Genomic DNA, 23371 nt, shown 5'->3' on the forward strand with positions numbered 1-23371 from the left:
TGCCAGGCTATCTTTTATTACTCCAGTGTGGTTCACCCAAAAGCAATATTCTCCTCCCAGGGCAACACTCAGTCCTCTAGGAACAATATATCTAGTCCTCTTCGCAACAAAACTTTTTTTAAAATTTTTTTATTGTAATTAGTAAAAGGGTTACATGATATTTGCCAGATAGAAGGTGCATTAATTCACATACATTGATACCCTTTCACATGTCTTGGTACCCATTTCCCTCCCCCCCACCCCCCACCCATCTTGGTTTTCCCCCCTTCCCTATCAAATTTCAAATATCCAAATACAAATAAATTCAATATATCAGATAACAAAGTGAGATACTATACCAATATGAGATAACCAAGGGACAGCAAAGGAGATGAGAGACAACATAGTACATTAAGGACAACAATCATTCATTATATGGCTTTTGTTTCAATATCCTGGAGGTCCTTTCAATTAGCTTCATACTATATGGCCTTATGTATCAAGATTTTGCTCTATTGCAGATCTCTGCTAGTAGAGCCCAAGGTTTCTACTGATTATGACGAATGAGGGAAACCATTGAGCCTAAGTTCCTTTGAGTCTGGCTTACTTCACTTAATAGGATTTTTTCAAAGTCTTTCCATTTCCTAACAAATGGGGCGATGTCATTCTTTCTGACAGCAGCATAGAATTCCATTGTGTACAAATACCACAACTTGTTGATCCACTCATCAACTGAGGGACATCTAGGTTGGCGCAACAAAACTTTTAAGGAAAGATTTGCACTGTATAACTGACTTTCCACAATCACTTGTTCTATTTATTAGTAACATTATTTTTCCCACAGATGATCTTTTGTTTGAAGTTACTGATGTTCTCTGCTGGAAAAAGGAAATTCTTTCCAAAGCAGCCTCTAAATGCCCATGTGTGTGGAAAGCACATTCCCTGTGTGCCCCAGCTGCTTCCAGGAGGCTCTGGGATACAAAGACTGGCTCACACACACTTCCCTGGGCCATTCAATGCCCGTAGGCAACTTCTGGGCTCTCTAAGGGTTTAAGTTGGTGGACATGCTACGCTGTAATACTGAGGAGTACACAGATGAAGTAGGGGATGGCAAGGAGAATGAGACACTGCAGTCTACTCAGGAGGAGACTACGGGACCAAGACAGAATTAGGGTGGACAGACTCTGAGTCATGGTTGAGAGTGGCCTTGTCACCTGATACGGAGCAGGGTTCAGGGGTCTGGAATAACTCCAGAGATGAACAGAAAGCTGTGACCACGTGTTATCCATCAAGCCTTAGAAACACCAAGAGCTTGTATTAATGTGATGGTAATTTTATGGCTTTCAATCCAATCTGAACTCATTTATTTAACATGATAATTTTATTGCCATGAAGTAGTGACACAAAGGATTTCCATTCAACATGTCAGTTTATGAGTACAATGCATCTTTATCAGTGTCACCTCTTGTATCATTCTCCTCCATATCTCCTGACTCTACCCATCCCCTCAAGTTTTCTCTGTTCCATTTTCACATATGCACATTGACATCATGATTGCATTCACCCATGCTTCCTTGCTTCAATTATCTATCCCATTCCCCCTGGACCTTATCTGCCTCCTAACACCTCAAATACCAAATCCCTTGTATTTATTTTATTAAAAAGGAATTTCACCACTGGGATCTCCTCCTGCATATACCACACTTTAGTTAATAAATTTGTTTGCAATGCAGATTACTTCCCAGACTGCACTATTTATTGAGCATCTATCCATTGCAGAGGACAGCTACCACAACAGATATAAAGATGTATATAGATAAAGTCCTTGCCCGCTGTTGATAAGGCAAAGGCCTCCACATTGATGGGAATCAAATTGAAATAGGTTTTATGCATCTTCCATCTCTATTTCTTCCAATGCCTTAGAAAAGATGCATCAATGAAAAAAATGCCAGTATTATTGTTCTTTTCATATCATCTTAATAACTGTGGTGAAAGACACAGTTTTAATGATTTTCAAAATATACCCCACTATTTTCTGGCATAAAACCTGAGTTTATCATGATTGGTGATTTTTATCATCTTTACATTATTTTAGTGGATCCGGAGATTTGATGATAGATTCGTGCTTCAACTGGTGGTTCCTGTGGTGGTAAGTTTTCCTAGCCATGCTAAGTATATTTTGCCAAACCAATATCTACCAGGACTCCTCTTGTATCCTGTGTTACTTGGCACCCTGCATCAGAGTTAAGAGATACATGTAAACAAACCCCATCATCACCCAAGTCAACATTATCTCTTTAAATGAAGAAGAAAATAAAATTCAATGTATGCATATCCCTTTTTTTTGCCAGTCCTGGGCTTGAGCTCAGGGCCTGAGCACTGTCCTTGGACTTTCTCAAGGCTTGAGCTCTACCACTTGAGCCTCAGCACCACTTCTGGCTTTTTTCTATATATGTGGTACCGAGGAATCGAACCCGGGTCTTCATGCATGCTAGGCAAGCATTTTAACCACTAGGCCAAACTCCCGGCCCCTGTATGCATATCCTTTTACACTCACCCAAAACAAACTTATTTAGGAAGTCCCATCTTGGAATTCATTTGAATCTTTGAATACTTGGGCTTCAAATTCCATTTGGCTCTGTAAAATAAAAGTATTCAATTTACTACAAACTTCCAGACAAAATGAACACCATAAGATCTGTAATATCAGTCAAAGTCACTATCTCTGCAGGAGGACAGACATAACTTTTTTCTTTGATCTTCATTCCACCCCCCCCCCCCCTGTATCCAGGATGGAACTGGGGCTTAAACTCAGAACCTTAAGCTCTTGCTTAGGTTTTCTTCTCTCAAGGTTGGTGTTTTATCATTTGAGCCATAGCTCTGTTTCTGGCTTTTTTGCTGGTTCATTGAAGATAGGAGTCCCATCGACTTTTCTGCCGAGCTACCTTGGAAGCTCCATCATCAGATCTCAGTTTCCTGAGCAGCTAGGACTTGCAGGCATGAGCTACTAGCACTTGACAACTCTGTGTCTGCTTTTCACTTACACATTTGGCCAGTGCTGACAACATTCCAAGCACAATGCTTGCTTTGGGGGCCAAAAAGATGAGCCACTCCTATGACCTGCTCTTCAGGAGCTCCAACCTGGCACAGAGCTCAGTGAGAAGACAGAAGTATGAATCAGGATGAATCAGGTGAGGTTCGGAATAGGGACCAGCATCAAGAACGCTGAGTGTCCAGCTGAAGCACAGGAGTATGGCTAGTAGATGGGGAGTGAAGTTTCCTGGGACAAGAAAAGGTTCAGTCACAGGTGAGGGAGGGATGTGGTTCAGTCAGACAAAGACCCAAGGGAATTTGCAGGATGATTTATGAAGAGAAGATGACCTGAGCAACGGCAGCCTTGGGGTAGATGAGAAGGAGTAGATGGTAGTTCAGGTCTTAAACCTATGTACTTTTTCAAGAGGTTTAACTGAGAAGGTAATCACTGGAAATAGAAGTAGAAATAGGATAAGACAAGTTTCTTCCCTCCCTTCCTTTCGTCTTTCTTCTCTTCCTTCTCCGTTCCTTTCCTTATGTTCAGTTTGCTTACTTCTTGTGCCAGTATTGGGACTTGAGTTTAGGGCCTCATGCTCCTGTTTGGCTTTTTCTCTCAAGGATAGAGTTCTAACATTTGAACCATAGCTCCACTTTGGTCTTCTTGATGGTTAATTAGAGTTAAGATTCTCACAGACTTTCTTGTCTGGGGTAGCTTTGAACCTTGATCCTCTTAGCTTCCTCAGAAACTAGGATTTATAGGCATGAGCCACTGGTGTCTGGCATTCGTTCCCCTCCCTTCCTCTCTCCCTCCCTCTCTTTCTTTCCCTCTTTTCCTTCTGTTCTCACTTTCTTTTATTTTTGGTTTCCCTCCTTCCCCCCTCCCTCCCTCCCTCACTCCCTCCCTCTCTCCCTCCCTCCCTCCTTCTCTTCATTCTTTCTTCTTCCCTCCCTCCCCTCTTTCTGTTCTCACTTCCTTTCTTTTGTTTTTGTCTTTCAGGTGGATTGGTTTTAAATCCTTCAGATTCTAACAGGAAGGTTTCATTAGTGAAGGAGTGTGCCATGGGTGCTGGGAGAGCAAAGTAGACCTGGATCTCTCCTCTAAGATCATCCACACATCCCTCTACCTGCCCACACATCATTCACTAGGCACCTATTTTGTGTCACATGTAGGACATGAGAAAAATATCCTGAGAAAAAGACAATGTTCTAAGGGAGCTATAGCGCTAAAGGAGCTTATATATATATATATATATATATATATATATATATATATATATATGATGACACAGATAGCAAACAAGTAAATATCAATTAGGAAATGAAAAATTTAATGAAGGAAATGAAAATAGGGTGGTGACAGAAGGGCAATATTAAAATGGCCAAGATGAGGTTCTGTGTGGAAATGCAGCAGGCAGAGACTAGATGTTGTGAGGGACTGAGGCACATGATTTAGAGATAGTACTCTGGACAGAGGCCATCACAAATGCAAGGCACAGAGAGAAGCATATCAACATGGCTGGTATAGCTGTAGTGGCCTCTAAAGAAAGAGTCCAGGAGAGGAGGAAATATGGTTGGAGAGAGAAGGGGATCACTGTCTCCACTTCAGGGTTGGAGCAAGCAAGAGTATTTCCAAAGATAGTGCATATTGTGGAGGCAAGGCACTAGACAGTCAACAGTGGAAGCATGAAAGCTCTTGGTCTTTACTGGGGAGGCAAAGGGAGGGAGGAAGCAGAATGGAGGGAGGAAGAGTGAGCAAATGCAGCCATTATATTCAAGGTGTGTTGTGTGAAAGGTGAACTATAGTAACTGGTAGGTAGAAGTGGGAGGGGGGAATGAGAAGAATAAAGGAGAGGGTGACCATGCCAAGAAGTATTGTACTCATTACCTGACTTACGGGATTGTAACTCCTTCATAAAACTACTTAATAGTAACAATAAAACAAAAGAAAGCTCATGATGGAGTCCAGAGGGCAGATGCTTGTGTCATAGGTGTGGAGAGAAGATATTAGAATAGGACTTCAGTTAGGGCTCTTGGGTTTCGGCCTGAGTAACTGCATCTGTGCAATACACTGAGGAGATGGAGGAGGGGAAAGTTGGGAACATGTTCAACAGGCAGTTGGAGATATGAACTAGAGCATAAGGGACTGGAACTATTGACAAAGCACATCACCTACTTAAAACCTGCAATGAACTCTAGAGGTTGAGATCTGAGGACCGTGGTTTGAAAGCCAGCCTAAGGAGAAAAATCCATGAAACTCTTCCCAGAAAAAAAAAATCAGAAATGGAACTGTGGCTCAAATGGTAGAATACCAGCCTTGAATGAGAAAGCCAAGAGAGTCTCACACTGGCGTAACAGTACAAACACAAAGAAAAATTCTGCAATGAACGGCTACCATCTTCCTAACAAAGCCCAAGTCTACATGATCCTTCTTAGATGCGCCAGCCTCCTGCACATACACACCAGCTCTCTTCAGAGACAGGCTCATCTGCATGTGTCACTCACTCTTGTTCCCTCTCCTCCTCCTCCCTCTTTTGGAAACTTACCATTCTTTTGCATAGATTAATTAGTCCTGGTTCCTTGATCCTCTGAGGCTAAACTTGCCTCATCTCACCTGCCATTCCCAGCCTATAAAATGTAGGCTCTGTACAACATATCTGGGTACACCAGTGTGTGATGAGAGAACTTTGCCCACATTCTCAGAGCCCAAGTTTCCTCAAGTATAGAAGGATAATAATAATATCACCTACTTCTTAGGGCTGTTGGAGGGATTTAATGAGGTGATACACAGTACAGAGCTCATGACTTTGCCTGGCATAGCTGAAGCACCATTTAGAAGTCATTAAATATTATTATAATAATACTTATCACCCTCTTGTGCAATTATTTGCATGTTGGATTTTGCCCTCAAGCATGGCCATTGAGCCTTTCATCAGTGCTCCTGATTATACATTAAGCCTCATTAATTGTTTCTAACATGAATGAGTAAGTTCATGAATGAAAAACAAACCACTGAGCTACACTAGCACTGTGAGGTGAACTGTCAGGCTCTTTTGTGGCCTTTCTCTGCTTAGAAGTTTTTCACTGCAGGTAAATGCAATTCTCCTGGTCCTCCACTCATCCAACCAACAAGTTGTAGCTTGTTTATCTTGGATTATATTTTGGTTACGGTTTAGCAGAACTCCTGATATTACCTTTGGGTCAGGCAGGCAAGGTCCAAAGGCTTCCAGCAAAAGATTCTCTTCTCGAACAGCTTTCTCATAGTCTGCAAAAGACAGCTTCCCATCATGGTCGTGGTCCTGAGGGGGCGAGGGCAGTAATGTTTCAGTCAACACAGGACGTATTTATCCTAGACACTCTATTCAGAGCCAATTTGGAAAGGTGCTAGAAAAATAAGAAACTGGGTTGTGAAATTATCAACAATTTCGGAGAGGGCTACAGGGATCAAATCTAAGGCTTCACGGCTACTAGTCAAGAGCTCTGGAATTGTACTAAGTGGCATGTGTAGCCCCAAAGATTTTTTTCTTTGTTAGTACTGTGGCTTGGAAACAATTCCTAGCTTTTCCACTCAAGGATGATGATTCACTGCTTCACAGACTTTTCTACCTGGGCTTTGAACTGCAGTCCTCAGATCTCAACTGTTTGAGTAGTTAGGCTTACAGGTGTGCCACTGGTTAGGGTACAGTTAAGGTTTTTTTGGTTGCTGCTTGTTTTGGTTGATCATTGGGTTTGAATTCTAGGCCTGGGCACTAACTCTGAGCTCTTTTGCTCAAAGTTAGCATTCTACTGTTTTGAGCCAAAGCATCATTTCCAATTTTCTGGTGGTTAATTGGAGATGAGTCTCATGAACTTTTCTGCCCAGGTTGGCTTTGAACAGAGATCCTTAGCTCTCAGTCTCCTGAGTAGCTAGGATGAAAGACGAAAGGTATGAGTCACCACCACCTGGCTAAGATTTTTTTTTTTGCCAGTTCTGGGCTTGAGCTCAGGGCTTAAGCACTGTCCTTGGACTTTCTCAAGGCTAGAGCTCTACCACTTGAGCCTCAGCACCACTTCCGGCCTTTTGATATGTATGTGGGGTACCGAGGAATTGAACCCGGGTCTTCGTGCATGCTAGGCAAGCACTCTACCACTAGGTCAAACTCCCGACCCCAGATTTTTAAAAAAAAATATTTGAATCACAAGAATAACTCAGGAATTTTTTTAAATTTAAGCAGGAACTCATTATAACAAGAATTATTTTATTTATTCCAATGTGCACTACAAATTTCAATATGAAACTAGAAGTTACTCATAATTACCATTTTCTTAAGTGTTATTTCAACCAAATCTTTAATTCCTTCATCAGGGTCTTCCTCAGATGGTTGTTTGAGAAGGCTGTTCTTCAACATGTGAAACATTTCCTCTTTTGAAATGAAGCCATCACCATTCAAATCAAACACTTCAAAGCAATCTTAAAATATATCCAATTATGAATTTGACACAATAGCTAAAGGAACATTTCTTATGATGAAGCAATTAGGGTAGAGGATGACCTTGTCAAGTCTTTACCATTCAGATGAGGCTTGTTGCAAGCTTCACAGTAAATATTAACATACAGTTGTTGGATATATTCCTCAACCCTCCTTTTCCATCCCCACCTCAAGCCCCCCAAAATCTCATTTCCCTTGCCCTGAGCTATGGAAAAGCACACCTAAGAGCAATCACTGGTTCGTTCTCATCTTCATGTCTTGAAAATCGTTCAAGTTTGACTTTAGCATGGGTCATTAGTATTAAGACTCAGAACACTTGAATCAGTGTGCTCTGGATTTATGCTTCAAGGCAAGATGTTTAGCACATAAATATAGACATGTGTAATTCGAATATGTGGAAATGCCTACACCATCTTCCTTGGTGTGAATGCTCTTCAGCATTGCTTACTACTTTTTGCTCCCCTATTGACAAATTCACTCCATAAAACAAGCTAATGAGGATTCAGTCCAGCCAACCATCCAACCCACCAACAATGCTATTTCATTGGCTGGTGGGATTCACTTATACAAGCCCTGTTGGTCAAAACATTTACAAAGAGAATAGCGTTCCCACTTACATTTCATCTTTTCTTCTAATGTTCCTCGAAGGAACAGTGATAATCCATGAACCCATTCTGATACATTTACAGAGCCATCATTATCTTTATCAAAACCTCGAAATACTGCAGAAAAAAATACTATGTAATAATTGTGCAACATATTAATTCTCAATAAAGTACCTATTGTAGCATTCCTTTCTTTCTTTTAGAATTCAAAGAAACACTCAAAATTCTTTCTTGGCCAAGAAGGAAACTAAGACATCATAACATTGGAAAATGCTTTTAATTACATAATCAAGTTTTCCTTTCATATTTTGTAGAAATAAGGAATACTCTAAATATCAAAATATATGAATTTCTAATTAACTAAATATAGTCTAAATATATTAGATTCATTAAACATTAATATAAAATACTTTTATTACTTTGGTAAAATTGTTACATTATAGGATTTTTTGTATGTGTCTGCCAGTCCTCAGGCTTGTGCTCATCGCCTGTGTACTTACCCAGAGCTTTTGTGCTCAGGTCTATTACTGTACTGTGTTAGCCACAGCCCCACTTCCAGCTTTTTGCTGGTTAGAGAAACAAGTTACACAGATTTTTCCCACCAGGTTGACTTTGAACCTCAGTCCTCAGATCTCAGCCTCCTGAGTAGCTAGGATTACAGGCTTGAGTCACGGGCACCTGGACATAGAATGGTTTTTAACTCATATCACATGATTTTCCAGGCTATAAGGAAATTCAGTAAAAAAAATTAAGGTGTAACAAAATACATTTTTAATCTTTAAACACTTAAACTTTCAATTGTCTTTTATTACTCATTATATTTTATTATTCATTTACTTTCATACATTATTAATTTATATTTTATTTATTTTTATTATTTATTACATTTCTAAGTAGAAATATAAATGTTTGGGGATTTTTAATATAAAGAAACAAACACATTCAACTTTACTTTGCATTTCTATTTATTTATTTATTTATTTAGTGCCAATCCTGGGCTTAAACTCAGGGCCTGAGGACTCTCTTTGAGCTTTTTCAAGGATAGAGCTCTACCACTTGCACCACAGCACCACTTCCGGCTTTTTCTATGTATGTAGTACCAATAAATGAAACTCAGGTCTTCTTGCATGCTAGGCAAGCATTCTACCATTAGGCCAAACTCCTGGCCCTATTTATTTACTTTTGTGTGTGTGAGTACTACAGCTTGAACTCAGGACCTTATTCTTTTCTTTTGTCTTTTTTGTTCACTGGGGTTGTCATACTACTACTTGGGCCACAGTTCCATTTTGGGTTTTTGACTGTTAATTAGGTAAGAGTCTCACAGATATCTGTACCTAGGCTGCCTTCAAACCATGATCCTCATATCTCAGACTCCTGTGTAACTTAGATTACAGGCATGTGCCACTGCACTTGCCTGATTTTGCTCACTTCTCATATACATAATAAAGAGAATATTACTGCCTTCTGTGTGAAATTTGGACAATTTCAAGTGAAACAGATCACATGAAACACAAAACATCCAAAGGCAAAACCAAGCTCTAAATGTTGTTTGCAGTTGTTACAGCTGTTTACGGTTTGATTTTGCTTGTTTGAATCCTACTGTCTCTTACCTCTGTCCATGATCATATCATCTGTCATTCCAAATGTGGTATGCAGGATGTTCCGAAATGCATTTCGATCGAGTCCAGCAGCTGTACCTGGCCGCTCTGTGGATTCCCCCACCAAGGTATTGAAAAGCTTTATGAGTCTCTTCACCTCAAATTTGTTAACTGGAAAAGAACAAAATGAAGATGGAGCAAAAGTGCACTTTTCATCTTCAAATTCTAACTTAAATTTTGCATCAATGACAATTTATGTATCATGTAGTTATGTGTTAGCTTCCTATTCATAATCTATCTATCTTTTACCTATCTACGTGTCTACTCAGACATATATCATCAAAGACAGAAAACACCCACTTGGCTCTTAGAGGTGTTGGGAGATTCAGGGCCTTAAATTAATGGAAGATGACAGCTATTATTAAATGAAAATGCAGTATTTGCCCCAAACAAAAAGCCAGATCTTAGGTGGATTCAATCTTGATGATGTTCAAGAGATAAGATAATATTATTAGCCATGGAACAGGAATAGTGACTGCAGAGTCAGATTCTAAACTTTACAAAGCTGGTAGATATCTAATTCACAATAAGAATGGTAAAGTTCCCCCAGAATTTCATGAGATTTACAAACTAGCTCTCTTTCGTCTAACTCAGAATCATTTTTTTCTAATAGAGAAATTTAAGCATATGCTATCACTCAGTATGGTTCTTAAAGATTATATTAAACTATTCAGCCGTACTTTGTAGGAAGGACACCTTTATTTAAAAGATATACACACAGGTTCTTGCTTGCATATATAATTGAATACAGTTTGATGTTTATAAACTCTGAGTTAATTATTTGTGTGCCAACAACTACTTGAGATAAGTGGAAGGGTTATTGTCTGGCCTTAAGAACATAAAAATGAATCTAGATACAAAGAATGAGTAAAAGATAGGAACAATATTATTTCTTTTTTAAAAAAATGACACCAGGTCATTTCTATTTAAATTTCCTTGATTCTTATTTCTGATGTAATAGAGACCATTTCATTAAGTGAAAGTCTCTGGATATTTATTTCCAATGACACATAGAGGCAGTAAGCAAAATTCATCCACTGCTCTGTTTAGCTGCCAGCCTCTTGTCCATCTCTTCAGTAATGGTGAGGCAGATCCCCTTTTCTCAGGAAAGAGAAATCCAAGGTTTATTGCTTTTGCCAATAACAAAGATGTTGGAAAGTCAGGTGGCAAAGCTGTCACCATTGGTGTCTTTTACATGAACCACATAAAAAAAAAACAAAACAAACAAACAAACAAAAAAACCTGAGTCTTTCTTTCTGTTAGTGATCACACCAATTCTTCCCAAGTTAGCAGCTCTGGTCACCATACACGGATTATCAGTGTCAAACTTGATGAAATCTGTTATCCTGCCAGTCTCCAAATCTGTTTGAAGGGTGTCATTGACCTTGATTTGTGGATCTGGATAGTGAATGGTTTGGACATCATGAGTCACTCACTAGATGAGGGATTTCTTTTGTTTCCAGAAAGATCTTTCTCACTGTGCACAACTTGAACTTGGCCTCCTCAGGTGTTATGCGACGAACAGCAAAGCAACCCTTGATGTCGTAGCTCAGATGGCAATTCTCCCCAGTCTTGTCCATGCTGATGACATCCATAAAACCAGCAGGGTAGGTGATCTCAGTTCTGACGTGGCCATTTATCTTAATGAAATGTTGCCTGCATATTTTCTTGACTTCATCGTCTGTCAAGGTACACTTAAGCCTGTTCCTTAGGGAAAAGATGAGAGGCAGACATTTTATGAGCTTGTGGGGATGGGTGGATGGATGAGGAGCAAACACGCCTGCCAGTTTGTCCAACATCTAATGCTTGGGATGTTTCTTGGAACCACGCACCATGGCTGTGTTAGGAAGGAAAAGAGACCCACCATCTTCCGGTGCTCAAAGAAATTGACAATTTTATTTCAAAACCTGATAAAATTATGGTAGAATGCTTCCCCAAATCTCTCTCTCTCTCCTCTCTCTCTCTCTGTCTCTCTCTCTGTCTCTCTCTCTGTCTCTCTCTCTGTCTGTCTCTCTGTCTCTCTGTCTCTCTCTCTCTCTCTCTCTCTCTCTCTCTCTCTCTCTCTCTCTCTCTCTCTCTCTCTCTCTCTCTCTCTCTCCCCCTGTGTTTGTACAGAGTGGAAAAATATTGTTCATCCCAAAGGCTAACAAAGGCTTGAGTATGATGTCTGGTTTTATGAACCACATGAGCTGTTAAGTTGTATAATGGTTCCTCAAAAATTAAAACACAGAACTGCTGTATGATCCAGAAATTCAGAGTGCATCCATGGAAGAACTGAGAGAAATAACTAAACAGGTGCATACCAATGTTCATAGTAGCATTTTTTTTCACATGGAAGCAAATCAAAACAAAATCTGAGAAACTCTTGCAATGGCATGTTTTTCAGCATTAAAAAGGGAAATAACATCCTATCCAATGCTGTAATAGGCAGAAAGTTTAAGTGAAAGATACAAAATAAAAACTGTGCTATGTGATTCCACTTAAATGAGGTACATATACTAGTCAAATTCATAATGACAGAATGTAGATGGGTAGTTACATGGGAATTGAGGAGAGAATAGGAGTTAGTATTTAGTTGTTACAAAGAAAAGACAAAAAAGTTCTGGAATGTGAATGTACTGCTAGATCCCCCCTTATCTGAATTGCACTTTCCTTGTGTTGGGATCAGTTGTCTACCAATGGAGTATAAAAATAGCAAACAGAGGCCGGGAGTTTGGCCTAGTGGTAGAATGCTTGCCTAGCATGCATGAAGACCTGGGTTCGATTCCTCGGTACCACATACATAGAAAAAAGCTGGAAGTGGTACTGAGGCTCAAGTGGTAGTGCTCTAGCCTACCATTTGTAGCAAATGGAAGCATTAGCTCTCTCAAACATAAATTTTAAGAAACTCTCATTACAGAATGTTGCTACAGTTGTTCATTTCATTGTGTTATTATAATGAATCTCTTATTGTGCCCAATCTATAAATTATAATGTATCAAGGTAAGTATGCATAGGCAAGTATAATGCATCAAGGGTAAATGTGTGACTGTAGGTTTGGTACTATCTACAATTTTAGGCATCAACCAGAAGACTAGAAATACTCCTCCCATGTGTAATAGGGGAACTTCTGAACTAATATATATATATATATATATATATATTATGTGTGAATGAGGCAAAACTAAACCCACCAAAAACTTTTTAAAAGGAGGGAAGAGAAAGAGGAATTATGAAAGAATAATGTAAAGCATAGTTAATCCAGGTGTGATGGCTCAAGCCTGTAATCCTACCTAGTTGAGAGGTGGAGATTTGGGGAATCTCTAAGTCAGCCCAGGCAAAAAAAGCATTTCACAAGACTCCATTTCAACCAATGACTGGGGGCAGTTGTATACCCTTGAATCACTCTTCAAAATGTTCTGTATGTGTCTTATATATCATATTTCTGTAGAACGGTGGATTTAATTGGTGCTTACTTAAAATTCTTTTTCTCTAACAGTTTCATCCACTACCTTATAATCTGACAAATACTAGGAAATCTGACTTTAGTTAAAATTCCTCTGTTTAAAGACACTTAAAATTATTGAAATGTTCATTCTGATTGTTTCTACAGAATTCTGTATCATATACTTTTACTGGGCAACTATCAAAGGTTTAAGGGAATCACTTTAAAGTGAGATTTAAATACCTTAAAAGATATTTCTTGATATAATTTCACTTATCTTTAAAAATATATACTTATCTTCCAATTGTTTGCACCATGCTTGTTCTCTAAAAGCTAACAACTGAAAAGTGGGAATAAAATCTGGAACCGATTCTTTACGTGTTCAGCTTTGTTAAGCAATTCAGTTTCCAAACACATCTATGTGCTCAAACACAGGTTTCTGTACCAGGTCAATTCCTCTTTCTTTGAGATGATCAGACACTGATGAGTGTTTTCCTATATAGATCTTTGTTCGTGATGGATGGTGGTGCATAGTGTACTTGGCTCTCTTCTTCTTCTTCTTCTTCTTCTTCTTCTTCTTCTTCTTCTTCTTCTTCTCCTTCTCCTTCTCCTTCTCCTTCTCCTTCTCCTTCTCCTTCTTTCTGAGGATAAAATATGCCTGTGGACTCCCATTTCTGTAATACAAAGCAGGCGGAGTGCAAACTTTCAGGGTAGGCAGCGCTAGATGAATGAATGAGTGAGTGAAGGAAGGAAGGAATATACATTCTTAAGATTCTCAGACTGAATGTCTACCCCAAGGAGCCCGCATCTCCAGATGGCTCTTTTGGACGTCTCTTTAGGGGTGGGCAGGGAGGGGTACCTATCATCGCACAAACCTAGAAGCTGGCCCTGCAGGGGCACCGGCCTGTGCTGCCCAGAGCCTGTGCTGGTCCAGCGCCAGGTTCTTACTCACAGTGCTTGTTGTTTTTAGTTAAGGTGTCCGTCAACTTCTGCAGCTTCTTTCGGTTCATGACGGGAACTCATGCAATGGAGCCCGGGGGCGAGAGTTCCAAGACTCTCGGGGAATCCACCTACTGGAGCTGGGATGTCTTAGCCAGGTCTCCGGGCCGGACGCGCGTGCGCGCGCGGCCCTAACAGGAGGGGTCGCCGTGGCAACGGCGGACTCAACCGGCCGGCGATTGGCTGCTGGGATAAGGGAGCCCGTGACGTCAGCACGCTGCCACCCACCGAGCAGCCCGGGCGGCAGCGCGCCGGCCGCTGATTGGCTCTCGGGCCAGGGTGTGTGGAACCCCGCCCCGTCCCGCCTACAGAGAGGCCGCCGCGCGCGGGGCGTAGGATTGGCCCCTGGGCGGGCACGCGGGCCGCGCTAGGGCCCGGCGGGAGCATTTCAGGTCCCGCGTGCAGCTGTCTTCTGACTGTCACCGTCTTCTGGATTCACAGTCCCTGTGGCTGCCACGTAACCCTTCAGAAGCTAAATGCAGGATCCGCGAGCCTGGGCGAGGGACGCGCTGTTCCTCACCGGAGGCTCCAGGTCGTTAGGGGGACCAGGGGAGGCTGCCATCCCGACAGTGGTGTCCGGGCCTCCGGGGAGGCTGTCCCCTCCGCCCTGGCGGGGCTGCCCAGTATATCTTCATGGCTCTCGGTGGATATTGCCGAGGTCGGTCTCATTCTTCCGAGGTGTAGATGGGTTGTCACTCGGATTTAGAAAGAGCCACTGTCCATTTTCCAACTCTTTATAGTCCCAGGTGGGAATTAGTCAGTGGCTGAGTTTGAGGCCACCACCCCATCTTTCCTTTTTTTTTTTTTTAAATATCCTCTTAAAACGGATTCATTGCTTGTTTGATGGGTCCTGTGTGTGCACAAACTGCGTCTGCATCATGAGAGACAGCAGCCAGAGAGGCTTTCTGCTTTCCTTGACAGCACGTGGGAGGCCATGCTGTCTGAATTAAAAGCAACATCTTGGGTCAACCAGCAGCAGAAGGAAGCCTCCAGGTTCTCCCAGAACGCTTCCGTGTTTAGCTTCATAGGGGGGCTGGTTTGCAATCTATGCTATTATGTGGCACACCCTCTTCTCTTCAGATGGAAGGCAGAAAAATTCTACCAACCATGAGTAAACAATCCCCAAATGAAATAGTTCCAATGTGGATGTGCTGTTACACTGGGCTTGTGGAATGAAGGATTGAAATGTTTGCAATTGGTGACTGGGTTACTCTAAAGCAAATTGCCCAAGGTCTGTTAATAAACGTGAAATGGTAGCCACTAATACACACAAATGTATCCACTAAAGTATGGCATATGAAGGGGTGGATTCCAGTGCTGTAATTCTTTTGGACATCAAACTTACAGTTAAACAAAAATGAATACTGGGAAGGTGGAATATATACACCTTGTGGGAAGGTCAAAGGAATGAGGGTAGACAAATGGACAGGCGAATGCATTTATAGATCTCAATAAATATATGTGAAAATATAATTACATAAATTGGAGATGGCCTTTGGAGGGGTGAGGGAGAATGAGGGAGGGGGTGACATTGATTAAGATCCCTCTACTTGCAAATTGGCACATTGAATTGAAACTCCTTGTAAAACTATTTACAGATAATTTATTTTATATTTTATTTTGTGAATCATTAAGTAGTTGTAAAATGAGTTGTGATTTAACAAAGCAGTTTATGAGTACAAAATATATTGCTTAATATCACTTCTTTCCATATTCTCATCCACCCTTCCTTTATCCTCACTCTTTCTAATTGTGTAGGATATATGTTGGATTGTTGACTGCATTTCCCCTCATTTTTCTTTGTTATTTGTCCACCTCTTTCCCCTTGACTCAATCCCATCCCTTTTGAGCACCTGCTTCCTGTTTTATTTTGCTGAAGTTTGTGTTTGCCTTACTAAAGAATTATATTATTTGAGTTCTCCTTTGAATCGCCCATATTTCAGTTAATACATTTGTATGCACTTGCAGACAACCCAATGTATTTACTTAGAAGTTTGTGAGCTAAATATAGCTTCCATAGGTAAGAGGAACCATGCCTCCTTTGTCCTGGGTTGAATTTAGTTAATTTTAGTAATTTTTCCAGGTCTTTCCATTTCTTTGCAAATAGTACAAAATCATTCTTTCTAATGGATGAATAGCATTCTTTTCAATTCCATCTGTATCTATACCACATTCTTGATACGCTGTAAGATAGATGCTTATACTACATTTTCTTGATCCATTCGTCTACTGAATGTCATCTGGGCTGATTCCACAGCTTGGGTTGGTGAATAGTGCTGCAATAATATCGTTGTGCTGGTGGCTTACTCTTTTCTTCTTTGTAATATTTTTTGGTGAATGTCCAGGAGTGGAATTGCTGGATCATGGAGCAGCCTCTTCAACAAATAGTGCTGGCAAACCCAAATATCCACATGCACAAAATGGAAACTAGAGGGCTGGGAGTTTGGCCTAGTGGTAGAGTTCTTGCCTAGAATGCACAAAGACCCAGGTTCAATTCCTCGGTACCAGATACGTAGAAAAAAAGCCGGAAGTAGTGTTGAGGCTCAAGTGGTAGAGCTCTAGCTGTGAGAAAATCCAAGGACAGTGCTCAGGCCCTGAGTTCATGACTCAGGACTAGCATAAAAGTGGGGGAGGGGAAGCTAGATCCTTATATATCACCTTGCAGCAGCATCAATTCAAAATGGATGAAAGACATCAATGTAAGACCTGAAACCATTAAACGATAATAGGAAAGAGTAGGATAAATATTAAGGCTCTTGTGCATATATATAAACTTTCTGAATGAAGATCCAGAAACACAGTGAATCAAAGAAAGACTTGACAAATGGGACTGCATCAAAATAAAATTTCTGCAGGGCAAAGGACATAGCCAACAAACTAAGAAGACAGCCTACAGAAGATATTTTGCTAGCTACACATTAGACAATGGCCTAATATCCAGAACATACAGAGAATTTACAAGGTCAGACCCTCAAAAACAATTAATGAATGGACTAATGGGCTAAAGAGAGTCTTTGCAAAAGTAAAAAAAAGTAAAACGGTCAGCAAACAAATTAAGACATACTCCACAGCTCTGGCCATAAAACAACATTGAGATTCTGCCTCACTCCAATTAGAATGGCCATTATCAAGAAAACTAACAATGACAGATGCTGGAGAGGATGTAGCCAAAAGGGAACCCTAAATACACAGTTGGTGGGAATGTAAACTTATTTAACTACTTTGGAAAGCAGTGTGGCAGTTCCTAAAAAAGAAAAAGCAACTAAACATGGAAGGGTAATTTTAAAAAGAAGAAAAAATAAATGCTAGCTATTAAGAAGTTTGCAACAGGACTCTGATCAAATGGCATTACTATGTAAAGCTGAGTAATTACAATGTGGGAAAAAGGGAGCACAGTCTAATTTTATGAAACTCTAGTGGGTTTTTGTTAAAATGCAGAATTGAATACTTTTCTTAGAGATTGTTGTAGTCTTGTTTCAGAAGACAGGGAAGTGGGATGGCTGTCAGAACTTAAAGCAACGTGTTTGTGAGTTGTGCCAAGGTAACTCTGTACTTCTCTCATGATGTGCAGAGAAGAGCACGCCGGGAACATCTTAGAAAAAAAGCTATACTTGGATCTCTGGGGAGCAGTCTAGATGAACTAGTGATTTATCAAGGCTCATCTACTACATTCCCTTTAAGTGGAAAAAAAGGATGTGTGTCAACATTATAGTTTGCATTAATCAGGAAAATTTGTTATATCTGGCAAAAAAAAAATTCTCGGCCTGTTGGGCTTCATTTCTAAGTCACCTTCTTTCTTCCTGCCTAATAGTCCCATTCTTTCTTTGTTCTTTGTAAAATGAATTGTTGTAAGAAACTCTTCTCTTGAAGTAAGGGGCTGCAAAGTTGACCTAACTATGAATTCTTCAGGTAATTCTTTGTCAAGAAAGGTACAATAGTTACTTGAGGCCTGTTTTGTCCGAATATGAGCTAATCTAGAGCTGTCATTATGTTCTTGTGAAGTTTGTTTTGGTCGTTGCTGGAGTTTAAATTCAGGGCCTCCAGCTTGGTAGGCATGTGCTCTATAACTACAACTATGCCTCTAGTCGTCCTTTCCTTTACTTCTTTTTTCAATAGACTCTCACATTCCTGCTTTGGTTGGCCTCAGCCCCCCTGTTTGTTCCTCTTCAGCCTTCTTGTTTGTCCCTCTTCTATAGCTTAGATTACAAATGGGAACCACTATGCCTGGCCCTCATGTGAAAATTTTAAATTTAGTAATTTTATTCCCATAGAAATAATTTATGGGCCTTCTGGAGCTATCAAATTCCATTTTAGGGTAACACTGAAATGTATATTTGTAGCTTTTAGTTACTTGTGCTGAGTAGACTCAGGATTGCTTATCCCCAAGAGCATTCTCAGAGTAGGAGAGTAAAGTGTGAATGATTGCCTCATATCAAATCCATCAATAATGGAATAATAAATGATTGTGTTTAATTTATATTAGACACGAATTTTACAGTGCATAAAATGATCACAGAACTTTCCAGAAGCAAGCAAACAGAAGATGTATACTTTTGTACATACAAAAGCACACAAGAGTGACTGGTAATGCTGTAACATTTCCTTTCATTTTCTGTGTAAAATAATCTTCCCTTTGACTCAGTATTCACTGGAATGAGGCCATAATAAATACTTTGACCTTGACGTGATGAAAATGTTTTCCTTAATATGGACCTTTTACAATGAGGGCCTTTGGAAGCTGTTTAGGAAATGACATCATACAATTGATTGCCAAGTTCAGTGTATTACAAATCTATTATGAAATTGCTTTGATAAAAGGAAAAGAGAAAGGTCAGCTATCGACATTATTCAAATTCAGTTTTACTAATTTTGTTTTGTAAAGATACTAATGAAACTTTGGGGGCTGAGTTCAGTCAACATTTTTTTTTTGGTTGGTCATGGGGTTTGAACTCAGGGACTGGCTGCTCTCTCTGAGCTCTTCAGCTTGAGGCTAGAGTTCTACTACTTTGAGCGATTTCTGTTTTTCTGGTGGTGAATTGGAGCTATAAGTCTCATGGACTTTTTGTGCCTGGGCTGGCTTTAGACCATGATCCTCAGATCTCTGCCTCCTGAGTAGCTAGGCTTACAAGTGTGAGCCACCATAACCCGGCCTAGCCAATCTTTTGAGTGGTTGGATAGCCATGGGTGGTCACTTTCTCCTTTGAGCCAATGATATAGTGACAAACTGCTTTGTCAGCACAGGAACCCAGGAAATGTAGTTACACTTAGGACTTCTTCATATCTTTTACCTCAATGCATCCTCAGTGCAATTCTTTAAAAAACTCTTTCAATGTAGTTGGCTCAAGTGGTAGAGCAATAGCCTTGAGCAGAAGAGCTCTGAGACAGTCCCCTAGGGCCTGAGTTCAAGTCCCAGGACTTCAAAAGAAATCACCACAAAATGTATACTGTACACACAGATTACACTAAAACTCCTTATTACTATTTAAAAAGAAAAGCTCTTTCAAGATCCCTATCTATGGAAAGTGAATCCTAGTTATTCTTTGCCTCCAGATTATTTTTTCCTAGTACTTATTACTATATGGAACAATTTTACTAGCTGTATGATGTTGTGCACTTTCTCTACTAATCATTGTATCTCTGTGCTTCTTTATCAGTCCTTCAGAGGCATGTCTACAAGTCTCTGCTTTCTGGTCTGTATTAACAGCAATTGATAAGGGAATTACTTGAGCAGGGATGACCTGAGGCTCCCCCCCACCCCCAGCCTGGTAGAGATGGAAATCTCAAAATGCACATAAGGACAGGGGACCCTTAACAAGAGGTGGGAGCTAAAGAAGAGCTTTCTCTAAGCTGACCTTTTCCCAAAATGAGCACTTAATATTGACTGGTGTTGACACATTGGTAGACTTATTTTTCTTTTCCATACTCAGCTGACTAGTGCATAACTCCAATACCAAAGGTTTACTAAGAATACAATTCCTATATCTTATATCTTGCATGAAGTGAAAACTTGTCCAGGGGTAAGTAATTACTGCCTTAATATCAAAAGAAGCTACAGTTTCTGTGGCTGATGAAGCTGAGAGTCTTCGTGGAATTCATTGGGCTGGGTCCCACTAGACACCCAGGGGCATGAGCACACATGTGCGGTGGTGGCGGATCTTTCCACACAAATCAGGAAATACCGCAGGCCATAGACTTCGACATACAAAGGTCCAGACTCACCTGAGGGGTGAGTTTGGCACTGCTTGGACCTCTTAGCCAATGGCAACCATAACATGATCTCTAATGGGTCCAAATATTTGTGACATGACCTTTCACCCAGTTCCTCCACTCCGTGGTTCTTCTCCATCACTCAATGAAAGGGAGGCATCTGGAAGTGCTTAATCTAACTCTTCATTCAACTTTATTAGCTGAGAACTCTCTAACCCTCTCTGTCTTTATTCTGAAGAGCTCCTCAGTCCTCGCTATTTGATTCGTCTTTGCTTCTTCCTGAAAATGCTTTTCTGGGGAGATGTTTTTCAGCAAAAAAACCTACTCTTTCTTCAAATCTCATGATCAGAAGGAAGTTGAAGCCCTCACTCTCACTTTTTCTCATCCTTATAGTGGCTCTTTTCTCACTCCACAGCTACCTTCCCCAGAATGTGCAGGCCAGGCTGTCTAAGTTCACTGCCACAACTCTGTCTTTCTCCCCTTCTGTGCTCCTGCCTAGTTCCTCTGTTAGCATGCTATCTTCCATCTTGTTTTCTCCAAATCATCTGCATGGTTGCCTAAGTCATCCAATCATGTCTTACCATCTTTTTCAGGTAATGAAAAGGCTTTTAAATATTAAGGCAGGTGAAGCTTTGTAGAGCAGTACTCCCAGGGCTAAGCTATGCCATGTTTGTAGGCCTCTTCTCTGACCAGTCCGTGTTCTTAGAGACTGGAGTTCTGCAGTCACTTTAGGTCACACATTTTTGGGACTGGTGGAGTCCTCCAGAAATCCTCATGGAACTTTGATGGTGCAGATTCCACTGAGCCCAGGACCATAAGGGATTCTGGGAAGCTCATGACAGCTGCTCTGCCTGCTTAGTTTGGAGCCAACCAGGATGGAGTGCAAACTAGAAGGACTGTGACACTCACACTGTAGACACACCTCAACAGGAATGCAAAATTCATTTCTGCCTCACTAACATTTGGGCGTTCTCACATACTTTCATTTTTATGCCTAATTCTACAAGCACAGGCTCTCAAACCAAGTTGAACCTTCGCCTCCTTAAGGGTCCTTTCTGCTTGATGAGTCCTGAAAACAAAACTAAAGTTGATGTCCAAATATTCCTATGGTTCTTTCATGAGATGCAATCTTATAAAGGCATCAACAGTCCATTATTGTGATCAAAGGACATTAAAAGTCATATAAGCAAAAATCATAGTTTCATCTTCTCATATTTTCTTGAGATTTCAAATTAAGCAAAACCAAAATTAGGTTGACAATTTTTTCAGGTAAAGTTTCAGGCTGTCCTCAAACCCATGATCTTCCTTCCTCGGCCTCCTGAGTGTTAGAATTACAGGATTATAGGCATGTACCACTATATTCACTATATACACACAAACCTACATACATACATAGAAATATACATGTTTCAGGGCTGCTGATAGAACCTCGGACCTTTGTACAGGGTAGACACCAGGCAAACAAAGTACCACTGAGCTATATCACAGCCCCTTATCTGAACATTTAAAACAATTCTATTACCCTCCAGTCATTCAGATTCACTATTTTTCCCCTGCCAGACTAATAGTATGCTGTAGAAAGGACTTTGGAGAATTTTTCTTTCAACTTCAATCACAGGTAAATGATTGTACTAATAACTTGAATGAAGCTGGAAGCAGATTCTCCACTTATCCCCAGCTCCTATCCTAGGGGACTCAAAGTGATTTTTAGCCTTGAAACATCCTGATCACAATGGAATTCTATACCGCCATCAGAAAGAATGGCATTGCCCCATTTGTAAGGAAATGGAAAGAATTGGAAAAAAAATCTCATTAAGTGAAGTTAGCCAGACCCAAAGAAACATAGGCTCCATAGTGAATACAGTGAATATAGTGAATATAATGTAACCCTTCTATTAATTACAATAAAATATATGAAAAAAAGAGTCTCATGTCATGTCATGAGAAAGGGTATCAATGTTTGTGAAGTTATGCACCTTCTATCTGGTGAATATAATGTAACCCTTCTATTAAGCACAATAAAAAAATACCTAAACTGAAAAAAAGTGTCTCCTGTCCTTTTGTGCCTGGGTTGGCTTTGAATCTTGATCCTCAGATCTCAGCCTCCCAAGTAGCTCACATTACAGGCATGAGCCACCGCGCTCTCGCGCTGTCAGCTCGAGCATTTCTTCATGTGTCTGTAGGCCATTTTTATTTTGTCTTCAGAGAAGTCTCTCTTTAAGTCTTAAGCCCACCTTTTAATAGGATGGGCATGGAGGATTTGTTTCTGAGAGATTCAAGTTTTTGAGCTGTAGGTATATGTTAGATATGAGGCCCTTGTCTGTTGTGTGACTAGTGAAAATCTTCTCCCACTCCGTGGGCTTTCTATTTAACTTGTTAGCTCTGTCCTTTGCCATACAGAAGCTTTCAGTTTAATGCAGTTCCATTTGTCCAAACTTTCTTTAATTTGTTGTGTTTCTGGGCCTTTATTAAGAAAGTTTCCACCTGTGCCAAGGAGTACTACTCTTATTCTTTCCTGAAAAGTTTTCAGGTATCTGCTTTTACCTCAAGGTCTTTGAACTAGTTCCATTTAGAATTAATTCTGGTGCAGAGTGGCATATTAGCATCCAGATTTAGTTTTCTACAGGTGCTTAACCAGTTCTGCCAGCACCACTTGTTGAAGAGGCTGTCTTTCTTCCATCTTATTTTTTGGCTCCCTTATCAAAGATTAGGTGGCCATAGGTTTCTGGGTTGATTTCTGGGTTTTCAGTTCTATTCCATTGGTCCTCAAGCCAGTTCTTGTGCCAGTACCAAGCTGTTTTGATTACTAGAGCTCTGTAATGGAGTCTGAAGTTTGGTATTGATATTCCTCCAGCACTGTTCTCTCTGCTAAGGACTGTTTTTGGTAGAGTGGGTCTTTTATTATTCCATATGAATTTTTTGATTGCTTCCTGTATTTTATTAAAGAATGGCATTGGGATATTGATGGGTATTGCATTGAATTTGTATACAGTCTTTGGC

The 23371-nt window shown here is 40.4% G+C and overlaps 1 protein-coding gene and 1 pseudogene across 1 annotated transcript; both read right to left on the minus strand.

Moving 5' to 3' along the window:
- Positions 1-445: 445 nt before the first annotated feature.
- Clxn (calaxin) lies at positions 446-14260 on the minus strand. The gene is made up of 7 exons (XM_090338625.1): positions 14118-14260; positions 9694-9852; positions 8096-8200; positions 7308-7459; positions 6204-6308; positions 2537-2617; positions 446-2212 (listed from the first exon to the last, which is right to left on the minus strand). The coding sequence occupies exons 1-6, from the start codon at positions 14173-14175 to the stop codon at positions 2552-2554; spliced, it is 645 nt and encodes a 214-aa protein (XP_090194751.1). The 5' UTR covers positions 14176-14260; the 3' UTR covers positions 446-2212; positions 2537-2551.
- LOC150058687 (small ribosomal subunit protein eS4, X isoform-like) lies at positions 10509-11652 on the minus strand (annotated as a pseudogene).
- Positions 14261-23371: the final 9111 nt, after the last annotated feature.

Source organism: Megascapheus bottae, chromosome 9 (genome assembly GCF_031878675.1).
Source record: "Megascapheus bottae isolate mThoBot1 chromosome 9, mThoBot2.hap1, whole genome shotgun sequence".
NCBI lineage: Eukaryota > Metazoa > Chordata > Mammalia > Rodentia > Geomyidae > Megascapheus > Megascapheus bottae.

What these genes read in the sequence shown, in the direction of transcription:
- Clxn (XM_090338625.1), bottom strand. Translation starts at nt 14,175, where the DNA reads ATGAACCGAAAGAAGCTGCAGAAGTTGACGGACACCTTAACTAAAAAC. An exon ending in AACTAAAAACAACAAGCACT is followed by an intron (nt 9,853 to 14,117) that starts GTGAGTAAGAAC and finishes GTTCTTTTCCAG; the next exon opens with TTAACAAATTTGAGGTGAAG. An exon ending in ATTAGAAGAAAAGATGAAAT is followed by an intron (nt 7,460 to 8,095) that starts GTAAGTGGGAAC and finishes ATATATTTTAAG; the next exon opens with ATTGCTTTGAAGTGTTTGAT.